At 54.2% G+C, this 11,131-nt stretch overlaps 1 protein-coding gene across 1 annotated transcript in view; it reads right to left on the minus strand.

The window, feature by feature from the left end:
• Nucleotides 1-9,467, minus strand: part of LOC122365997 (potassium voltage-gated channel protein Shal-like) — a 65,518-nt gene extending 56,051 nt beyond the window's left edge. The window contains exon 1 of the mRNA XM_043337710.1: nucleotides 8,136-9,467. Within this exon, the coding sequence (XP_043193645.1) occupies nucleotides 8,136-9,250 (1,115 nt within the window). The 5' untranslated portion in view covers nucleotides 9,251-9,467. The remainder of the gene's footprint in view (nucleotides 1-8,135) is intronic.
• Between the last annotated feature and the right edge of the window lie 1,664 nt (nucleotides 9,468-11,131).

The raw sequence follows: 11,131 nt of genomic DNA on the forward strand, positions 1-11,131 counted from the left end.
GGGTCAGGCTAGTCGGTTTCCTGGCCGTCACTCGGGTCTTCAAGTCCCGCCATAGATTCTCTATGGGATTCCGATCAGGACTCTGACTAGGCCACTCGAGGACGCTGATATCATTGTCCTCGAACCATTCCTTGACTACTTTAGCCGTGTGTTTGGGATCATTGTCTTGCTGGAACTTCCAGTTGTTGCCGAGTTCCAGCTTCTCTGCAGATTCCTTCAGGTTTTCGTCCAGAATTTGGATATAGTCCTCCTTTCTCATGGTGCCCTGGATCCTGACGAGATTTCCTGTGCCGCGGGAAGAGAAGCATCCCCACAACATGATGTTTCCGCCACCGTGCTTGACGGTTGGCACCGTGTTCTTGGGATTGTAGGCCTCTCCTATACTCCTCCAAACATATGCAGCATCCATGTGCCCAAACAACTCCAACTTCGTCTCATCAGACCACAGGATGTTTGCCCAGAAGTTGGAATCTTGCTGCATATTGCCTCTAGCAAAGGCCAGGCGAGCCTTGCTAGAGGCAATGTGCAGCAAGATTCCAACTTCTGGGCAAACATCCTGTGGTCTGATGAGACGAAGTTGGAGTTGTTTGGGCAAATGGATGCTGCATATGTTTGGAGGAGTAAAGGAGAGGCCTACAATCCCAAGAACACGGTGCCAACCGTCAAGCACGGTGGCGGAAACATCATGTTGTGGGGATGCTTCTCTTCCCGCGGCACAGGAAACCTCGTCAGGATTCAGGGCACCATGAGAAAGGAGGACTATATCCAAATTCTGGACGAAAACCTGAAGGAATCTGCAGAGAAGCTGGAACTCGGCAACAACTGGAAGTTCCAGCAAGACAATGATCCCAAACACACGGCTTAAGTAGTCAAGGAATGGTTCGAGGACAACGATATTAGCGTCCTCGAGTGGCCTAGTCAGAGTCCTGATCTGAATCCCATAGAGAATCTATGGCGGGACTTGAAGACCCGAGTGACGGCCAGGAAACCGACTAGCCTGACCCAGCTGGAGGCTTTCGCCAGGGAAGAATGGGCCAAAATCCCACAGGAAACGTGTGGCAAGCTTGTGATCACCTACAGGAACCGACTAGAAGCAGTAATAAGGAACAAAGGATATGCTATCGACTACTGAAGAAAGACACTGAACTCTGAAAACCAAGGGTATGAATATTTTTGAACATGAATGTTTTCAAAGATTCATGAATAAAACAGACCTGAAACTGAATATTTTGTCAGTTGTATGTTGCTGTTATTTATTTCCCTGTTGGTCATATATAAATCATAAATAAGCTCGACAAAATGTTTTCTTTTCATCAAAAAAGCAAAATATGTCATAAATTAACAAGGGTATGAATAATTTTGAGGACGACTGTATGCCAGAGACGAGCAGAATGTATAAGACTTTAAAACTACGCTATGACAAACAGCTTGCATCATGGATCCTACAAGAAACTACATCAGAGTAAGATTTCACAGCTCTGGTTGACTCGTGTGTCAGCGTGGAATGAAAATGGATGGATCCTCAGAGGAGTTCATTAGAGCTATTAGTAAGTGTGCTCAGAGGCTTTGAAAATCTGCAAAGTATATTAATCGTTTTGGTCGGTTGCAAGTTAGAACGAAAATCTCATTAATACCAATACAGTTTTAAGTTATAACCAATAAAGGCATTAGCCGAGTTTGGGACGCTGCTGGTCTGCCAATAACGAGACGCTGTCAGCAGAAAATGTTCCAATTCGGCCCACCGCAGGATGCTTCTCATTTGTGACAGAGGATGCCGATGGGTATTGACGTATAATGGCGTAATGGGCAGACTCTCGCGTATCTGAGCCTATATCCTTCAATTCCTCACCGCCCTGCAGTATGCCGTGTGTGGCAGGGCGGAGAATGACGTGTTAGCTGGAAGGACCAGCGCTCCAGCTGGCCGGTCGACCCGTGACCCTGACGACTCAGAGCCGCGGCTGGCCGCCAGCCAGCCGTGTGACGTCACAGGATCGGCCGGCCGGCGTGAGCCGGGACCAGCTGCAGCTGGCCAGTCTTATATCGGGAACTTCAGCTATCCTGGTATCAATCGCTGCAGCCAGCCAGTCTTATAACGGGGCTGCAGCTGACTTTGAAGGCACCAACTAGAGGCCTGATCAAATGTCAAGGTCGTGTGTCGGAAGCTGCTGCCCGCAGGCCTGGATCAGAGAATGCAGCAATCTGGCCTGCATCAATAGCTGCAGTCTGTCGTACATACATCGGAAACTGTTGCCAGCCTGTATCAGGAGTTGTAGCTGGCCATGTATCAGGAGTTACATCAGGAGACGCAGCTGGCCTTCATCAGGAGCTGCGGCCAGCCTGCACCAGAAGCTGTGACCGGCCGTGTATCGCTGGCTGCAGTCAGCCGGCCGATCGGCTGTACTATCAGCGCTCCCCAGCCGTGCCGACGGACGCGTCCCCCGACCACCGATCCTGCCGTCTGCCCGGTCGGTGAGTGCGCCGAGCGCTGCTGGCTGCTGCAGGGCGCAGGCACTGCCGACGCGCCGGAGACTGTCAAAAGACAGCCACGCTTCGATAGTCAACGAATCTTGACCAAAGTTCTGCTCGATGTAAGTCACACTTGACGTGCGGGTATATATTCTGCCTGGTAATGGCCATATTTAGGGTTTCTCTGCGTTATTTTATGCACATTCAGTCAGAATGTATTTAATTATTTCGAACCTAAGGTACGCTTAAATGAATGAGTCTGCTGTGCATGCAGATGTGTTCCGTCAAGTCTATCTTACACCCCCAAACATTCGACCTTATTTCGAGAAGAGTATTTAGCGTGACACTGCCCATCCTGCGTATGACCTCTTCTGATGACATTGCGACGCGACCCCTGTGACCGACCGATTCCTTCCAGTTCATTGAGATGAACTCAATCGGGGTGGATCTAGCCGATATTCCATCTGTCAAGTTTTACTTCAGGTAATATGGTTCGGTCCCTATTTCATTTCGTATATCTCCCTCTTCCTCCTCTTCTTCCTCTCTCTCTCTCTCTCTCTCTCTCTCTCTCTCTCTCTCTCTCTCTCTCTCTCTCTCTCTCTCTCTCTCTCTCTCTCTCTCTCTCTCTCTCTCTCTCTCTCTCTCTCTCTCTCTCTCTCTCTCCCTCTCTCTCTCTCTCTCTCTCTCTCTCTCTCTCTCTCTCTCTCTCTCTCTCTCTCTCTCTCTCTCGCTTTCGTTCCCTCTACGCTTCTCGTTACGCCGTTCCTCTATCTTACATCATTTTCTGAGGATTCCCTCTCTATTCATCCGTCACACCAGTTCCCCACTCTCGCTCTGCGCCATTTCCGTCCCGATCCCTCGACCTTCCCGGCCGAATCTACCCCTCTCCCCGCGGCGGGTTCGCATGTATCCTGTCTCCCCGCTGTGCCGCAGTGGTATACGCAGCCAGTCCGCCTCTCCTATCGGAAGGGGCGGCACGCAGCCCATCTCTCTATATATTGGTGTAGCAGTATCCGCGTCAGAATAAGACAATGCTCACACCAGCTCGACGATCGAACCAGTTGCAGGGAGTATTTACGACAGTCTCCCGTTCAATGTAAGTTTCATCGCTATTACAGGAGCTCTCTGCCAATACATGGCTGTCAGTCAACATCCTGGCCGGTACGGAGGCCTCCTTGCCGGTTCGGTAGCTTCCAGGACCGACAGGGCAGTTGTCTGGGACAGTGCGGAAGTCAGTTTGTATACGGGCCCGAGAAGCAGATCGCTTGGCCAGCACGGCAGCTCTCTGAGCAGTATGGTTGTCAGTTTGTCTCTGGACCGTTACAGTGGCTCTCCGCGTCTGTCTTTGAACCCAGTGCAGTGTGGCAGCTCACCGGGTGCCGGTCCGCGGGTGCAGCAGCCTCCTCAGCCAGCTCTGCAGCCGGTCAGCCTCCCCGCCAGTAGCAGCTCGCAGGGTGCCGGTGCGGCAGTCTCTCCTTAGCCAGGTCTGTCTTCCTGCCGATGTAGCTCGCCGCGGCCGCCGGTGTAGCATGGTCTCTCCTTAGCCATCTCTGCAGCCGGTCTGTCTTCCTGCCGATGTAACAGCCCGCCGCGGCCGCCGGTGCAGCCATCCATCCGTCTCCCTCTGGTCGTGGCCGTGTCACATCTGGTCGATAGCCCGCGGCCGTCATTAGCTGTAATTAAGGCGCCAGCCCGGCCGCTGTGGTCGACGACGTCGGCGTCGCCCGGTGAACAGGGGTCAACGCGAGGAGGTCACCCACTGACCCGTCAGAGATGCGGGCGAGGGGTGCGCGCGGAAAGATCATGCCTTCCAAGTTCCAGCAGCCGTCTGTGTTTGTCGCGCCGAGTCCCACCAGCCGTATGTGGCTAGTGCTCCCGCCAGCTGTCTGTAGAGTTTCCCACAGTCCCCCACCAGCCGTCTATGGCTAGTGTCCCGCCAGCCGTCTGTTGGTGTCCCACCAGCCGCGCTATGGTGGCCCGCCGTCTGAATGCCGTGATCGGCGGCACGGCTGGCCGCAGTCGTGCCGACTTTGCAGCGCAATATATCAGCTGGGAGGAGGCGGCCGGCCGGTGTCGCGGCCAGCGGGCGTGTCATCGTCATGCTGCGGGCCGCAGTCGCTGCCAAACGGACCCGACCCGGCCGGGGAGGGAGAGGTCACCACTGCTCTACCACCCGAGTCGTCGCGCCCGAACGGCGGCGACTAGATCCCGGGAGATTGGCGAGGAAATGTAGCAACAGTGAGGCAAAGTGGTCCGGGGATTTGAGGATTCAGGAACGAACAGACGATTTATGTGCTTGTTCTTGCCAGGCTTGCCTGCTGTTTGGTTGTGTAGGAAAAACACATGAAGGCGCCGCTATTGCAGCTAATTAGCGACTTTTCGGGTGAGTACCTGAAGGGGAGCCAGCCTGTTCGCTAATGAAAATGAAGACGCCAGGCCAGCTTCAAACGTTCTTAGTTTGATAGCATTCTCAAAAGTATTGGGGGTGCGTGCTTATCAAGTAATACAGTGCGCGCGCCGCGCAAAGTCCCACGTCAGCAATCAACATGACAAAATTTCCTTCCCAAATATTGCTGAGTAAGATTACCTTCACAATGCATAAAACGATAAAACTGCCTTCTCATGCAGCTGGTTGTCGTCACGCATAGCCAGACATATTGAGGAGACTTCTGAGAAGTGTCAACCGATGCGATATGTGGCTTTTCTGTGTGGACTGGGCCGATATGGTGACCTGTGTGCTGTAAAGCCGATACTGTGACCTGCATAGTGTAATTCTCTATGTAGTGTAGTGTGGCGCCGGTACGGTGACTTCTGTGTAGTGCCGATATAGTGACATCTGTGTAATGTAGTGTCAATACGATGTAGTGAAGTGCTGATACGGTGACCACTGTGTAGAAGTTATAGTGCCGATACGGTGACCTCTTTGTGCTCCTAGTGCCGATGCGGTGACCTCTGTGTGGTGCCGCCCGATATCGTGGCCTCAGTGTGGACGGACCGGCCGCGGCGCGGCGGATCGATGACCCGTCGGCGGCTTCCGATGAGGCCGAGCCGGTGAGCTCGTGGCGTGCCGATCGCTCGTCAACATCCCGCCGGGCAGCTCAACACGGCCCCGCTGCCCCGACCCGAGACGCTCCGCGCAGAGCTGCCCTCCACCGCCGACCGGCGCACAGCGGGGTCAGCCCCGGCGACAGACAGCAGCTCAACTCAGCGCGGCCGACGCTATCGACCGGTTTCCGCCCACATAACGCAGGGCTCCGTAGTCCGTCCACCGCCTAACAACAGTCCGCGGTCCATGGCTCAACCACAGCCCAGCGCCTGGGTCTACATACCAACTGTCCAGCCCACAGCTCGCCCAAATATCCACACGGCCGGCGCCCACAGCCCCGGTTCGCTACTCGCCCCACATTTCTGACGGATGGCGCAGATAACGTTGAACTCGAAGTCAGTTTCCCAAAGACGGCCACACCGATCTGACTCATCTTCCGGAACGGAGAACGGTGCAAAAGACTTCCCGGCCTGACACTGGTGCCGCCCTGAGGAAAGGAACCGGCCAACCGGTCGACCCTTCCCCTCATTATGTATTCAACGAATTAAATATTGATAATCGAGCAGGGACTTCATAAGTTCCAAGGCATGCATTGCATACATCGCGGTCCATACGCATCCTAATGAATTAGGACCATGATACGAGTAATACCAGGCCACTGCAGAACAAAAATTAGAAGGGTTTATAAATTATGTTCAGCCGACATATTTTCGTCGTACTTAAATTATAGGTAATAACACCATTGCTAACACCTGCTTTCGTTCTGCTTCTCGAACCTTTCTGAGGCAAGTATTCCAAGTGCCGCAAGTGCTATTATAGCCAAATTTGCGTGTTTTTCATCCTCTTGTGCCCCAATGAAAAGACCACCGATACCATAACATCTAATGCGTGACGCTAACCCCCTCTAGCATCCCCCATTTCCGCATTACTGAGCGCGCGCTACGCGGTCGGTAATGAACCTGGAATTAGCCCAATGGTAAACAAGACTGATTTGGCCCAAATTACGCGGGCCTATTTGTTTTTCACTTAGCCCGGGGAGCAGCCTGGTCGGCCCCCTGGTGACGGTGGGGAAGGAGAGGGGGACATGGCAGCAGCGTGCCCTGAGACAGCGGGATGCGGGGAACTGCCCAGCTCGTGTGACACTGCGCGGTTGGTGGTCCCTGGTCTGAGGTGACGCTGTCGGTTGGTGGTCCCTGGTCTGAGGTGACGCTGTCGGTTGGTGGTCCCTGGTCTGAGGTGACGCTGTCGGTTGGTGGTCCGAAGTTCGCGGTGACACAGAGACGGTTGGTGGTCCGTGACTCATGTTGTCTGGCGTCGGTGTTCTCAGTCCGTGAAGTCGATGATGTGATAAAAGCTTTTTTCAAATGTTTTGGAGATATAGATGTGGAAAGATGATGGAGAGGATGCGTTGAAAATGAGGCGTTATGCTTTATCATTGTGTAACTATATGTCAAATAATCAAGCCATTCCTGAATGTAGCCCATTACGACCATCACTCATCAGATCTCCCTACTGAATTACTCAATAGAAGACATTGTTTTACAAATTAACAACACCTACGAAATATTTTTTGTCGGTGCTTAAATGCCCAGTGCCCATATATTACAGCGCCTCTGAGTCAATTCAGCTGACGCCAAATAGCAGCTATAGTGATTATAAGCAGAATTTCAAACATGAAACATCAATAGCTCGCAAATACTAAACCAAGCCTTTTTCAATTAGGCATACCTATTCGAGAGAACCTGTCCGGTGAATGCGTGAAAAAGTAACACTAAACAGTTTCATTGCGATTAGTAGGTACGTTGAGTTTCCCGTCGTCTATTGCTCTACAAATGTTGTCTTTCTGTTTCACATCACATGGCGAATCTAGTATCAACTAAACTGCGATTAAATATACAGTCCTTGGAGCGGCCGTGGCGGCTCTGCTGGGCCCCGGAGGCCGTCCTGCGCCAGCGGAGGGCCGCGCTCCGCCGGCTGCCAGTGTTTGCTGCCTGACTACACTGTTTATCCTGTGCTGACAGAGCACGTCTCCGAGAGCAGAGCTCTTCTCCCTGCCTCAACCATCCCCTCCTCTTCCATCTCTGTACCTCATCTCCTCGCTCTCCCACGCTCTCTCTCTCTCTCTCTCTCTCTCTCTCTCTCTCTCTCTCTCTCTCTCTCTCTCTCTCTCTCTCTCTCTCTCTCTCTCTCTCTCTCTCTCTCTCTCTCTATCTCTCTCCCTCTCTATCTCTCTATCTCTCTATCTCTCTCTCCCTCTCTCTCTTCCTACATCCCTCTTCTGTTCTTGATGTCCATTTTTTCTTAAATTTCTTTCAGCTTGTCTAGTCTTTTATTATATAGTAAAGTAAATCAATTAGAATATATGCCCTGGCAATGATTTTAGCAAGTTAAAAATTGCTTGTAAGCCTGGCTTGTAATAAGCTTGCAATGCCTAAATTGACGGGTGAATTCCACTTCTGCACGGACGATATAAGGTATGTTATGTAACCTACGTAAATAGGCATTGCCAGCAGACTGCGATCAGCAATGGATTAACTACAGAAGAGCTGCTGCTTTCGGATGTGCCTCCACTTAGCGAAGTGGGAGCCGCGGGAAGGCGCCAGCGCCCACGCATTGTACTCACCCGAGAGTGGTCATTGTGACGATCGTGTACCAGAAGGACGCCGGAATGGACGTGAACGTCGAGCCCTTAACCTTCTTCTCGGCGTAGAACATGACGGTGGCGAAAATGATGATGGCCATGGCGAGCGAGAACACCAGGAAGCCCAGCTCCTTGGCGCACGACTTGAGCGTGTAGCCGAGGATGCGCAGCCCCTGGGAATGACGCGAGAATTTGAAGATCCGACAGACGCGGAACACCCGGAGCGTGACGAACGCGCCCGACACGTCGTCGTTATCGGTGATGCCCAGTCCGATGTAGTAGGGCAGGATGGCCACCACGTCGATGATGCTCATCACGCTGCGCACGAACTTGCAGCGATCGGGCGCGGCGAACAGTCGCAGCAGGTACTCGGCCGTGAAGATCATCACGCACGCCGTGTCCAGGCAGAAGAAAATCACCTCGTACCGCTCACCGCACGGCAGCACCTCGTTCTTGCCCGGCAGTTTGCCGCACTCGACTGTCTCTACTACGTTGGCCAACACAGACACGGCGATAAAGAATCCGGTCACATAATAAAACACGAGCGCCGCAGTAGACGTGTGAGGGTTCTCGAACGCCCGCCACATCTTTTCACGCAAATTAGTGAGTTTGATGAGGTTACCGTCCCCGTTCTCCGACATTTTGTCGTCTAGGAGACGCTCAGCATTCTCGCGCTTCCTGTCACGGTAGTCCTCGTAACAGCAGTCGCCGATCACGTCTGGAATAATGCCAAAGAAGGAGAGCTCCTCGTCGTAGCTCGTGAGACACTCGTGTTTCGGGTAGTGTAGCTTCCCGGTGCGGTAATAGTTGAGGATGTGCCGGAATATGTCCGGATCCCGGTCGAAAAAGTACTCCTTCGTGTCTTCATCGTAGAAGAAGTCTCGCTCATTTGATCCGAGCAGCGTGTCGGGGTATTTCTCGACCGTGTTGCGCCACGTCTCGAACTTTCTGCCAGACACGTTGATGACCAGCTTCTCGTCGTCCGCGCGCCGCTTGTCTTTGGGGATGGGCGGCGCTGGCAGCGGGTTGTTGGCAATCGGCACCCATCCGATGGCCGCTGCCCGAGCGAACGGTAGCCACGCTGCCACGGACGCCATCGCGCTGCGTCGTCACCGGTCACCGACGTGTCACTACGCACTCGACCTACATGCTCGTCGGACGGCCGGGACCACTCGCTACTCGCGGCGCACTCCGCCGCCCTGACGCGCCCGTCGGCTACTGAGCACCACCGACGTCACGGCGCCGTCGGCTGCGCCGCGCCGCGCCGCGTCGGCGTCGGCGGCCGGCCGTGGCGGCGCACCAGCTCGCCGGCCGCGATTGATTGGCGTCACTGCAGTGCCGTATTTGCCAATGTCTCGAGCGGCTATGGCGTCTGGCGGCGACTGCCGATCCCGGCTGCAGGTGGCGCTCTCGGCTGCCTCTGTGCGTGCTCTGACCGGACGCGGTCCGGTGACGAATCTGGCGGCCGGCCCGCACATCCGTACCGCAGCGCGCGCAGGTGCCACGAGCGGCACCGCGGCAACTAAAAATAGCCGGCCGGCCGCCCCATCACGGACACCGGCCACGGCCACCCGCGGCACATCGGCACTGGCAACGCCAAACATTTGCGCCTTCTAGGCACCTGCCTGTATTTGTTTATGGTGCAGGTGGCGACTGCGGCGGCGGCGACGGCTTGGCCTCGGCGCATTTTCGGCTGCCGGAGAGGCGGTCTCAAACAGGTGGCCGGTCCCACGCGGGTGGCCGGACAGGGACGGCGTTCGCTGCTCGGCGCTCGGTGTCCGGCCGCCGCGGCACCACCGGCACAGGGTCAGCCTTGATGGCCGCGCGCTCCGCGTGCCGGACACGCTCCGGACCGTCACTGAGCCGGCCAGCTCACAGCCGGGGGACCGCCGCCGGAGCCGGGGCCGGGTGACCGCGGTACGCCGGGTGAGGCCAGGGCTGTGGCAGGAGAGCAGTTCCGGCGGTCCCGCACTACTGGCTGGTGCAGCGCTGTGCCAGGTATGCTGTCGGATGGCGCGGCGGGTCGGTTCTCCTCCACCGACCGACTGACGTTATGGAACGGTAGCTATATGACCTACCATAACGTCATAAAGACGTCATTTATGGCCGACGTCATGCCAGCAGTTTGGTTTCGCCATAGATAGCTAACTGCACTATGCCGACAGCAGCATCTTAACATCAGGTAATATTGACATTTTTACTTCAGAGGGAGTGTGTATCGGATGGTCCAGCTTTCTCTCATGCTTCTAGCAGATAATTGGCCTGCTTTTCAGGGCCTCCTCTAACATACCCACTGGGTGGGCAAATGCCCACCCAGTCACCACAATTGCCCACCCAGTGGCGTCGATTTGCCCACCCAGTGGTGTCGATTTGCCCACCCAGAAGCAAATGTAAAAATAAAGGTCCGACCGGTGAGGCTTGTAAATTAGGAGCTCTAACTCGCTGTTGCATCTATAAGCCCAGGTAGCATCCCTCTCACGGCATTGGGTTTTAATCGGTATTTGTAAAAAAGTAATTGTCTCGTGAGTGAATAGGCATGTACAATGATGTCCGTCAAGACAGCCCATATTCAGCCCAGATTCGGGACACCTCCGATCAAGCTGAAACTCGCATACAATGTAGGTCATGACATGTCCAATCCACATTCCGAGTCATTAGGCGGCACTCCCAGCTGTTTGACCTACAGAGGTCAGCAAAGGTCACGTGGCCCAAATTTGCACAGCAGATTGTGGCCCACCCAGTAGAGCTAGAGCGCTAAACATGGCACCAATCGACTCGCCAGCATCTAATCATACTTTCCCAACAGTCATTTGACCTCTCAAGGTCATGCGATGACCTAAGGTCATTTGTGGGCTATGTCGAAAATACATTTGCACAGCAGTTTTCGAGTAGAGGGATTGACCGAATTCCGAATCAAAGCACATCATCGGGTAGCCCATAGGCCGTAGTAACTTTCCTTCAAAACCGCTTCTCGATAT

Source organism: Amphibalanus amphitrite, unplaced genomic scaffold (assembly GCF_019059575.1).
Source record: "Amphibalanus amphitrite isolate SeventyFive unplaced genomic scaffold, NRLGWU_Aamphi_draft 000776F_arrow, whole genome shotgun sequence".
In the NCBI taxonomy this organism is placed as follows: domain Eukaryota; kingdom Metazoa; phylum Arthropoda; class Thecostraca; order Balanomorpha; family Balanidae; genus Amphibalanus; species Amphibalanus amphitrite.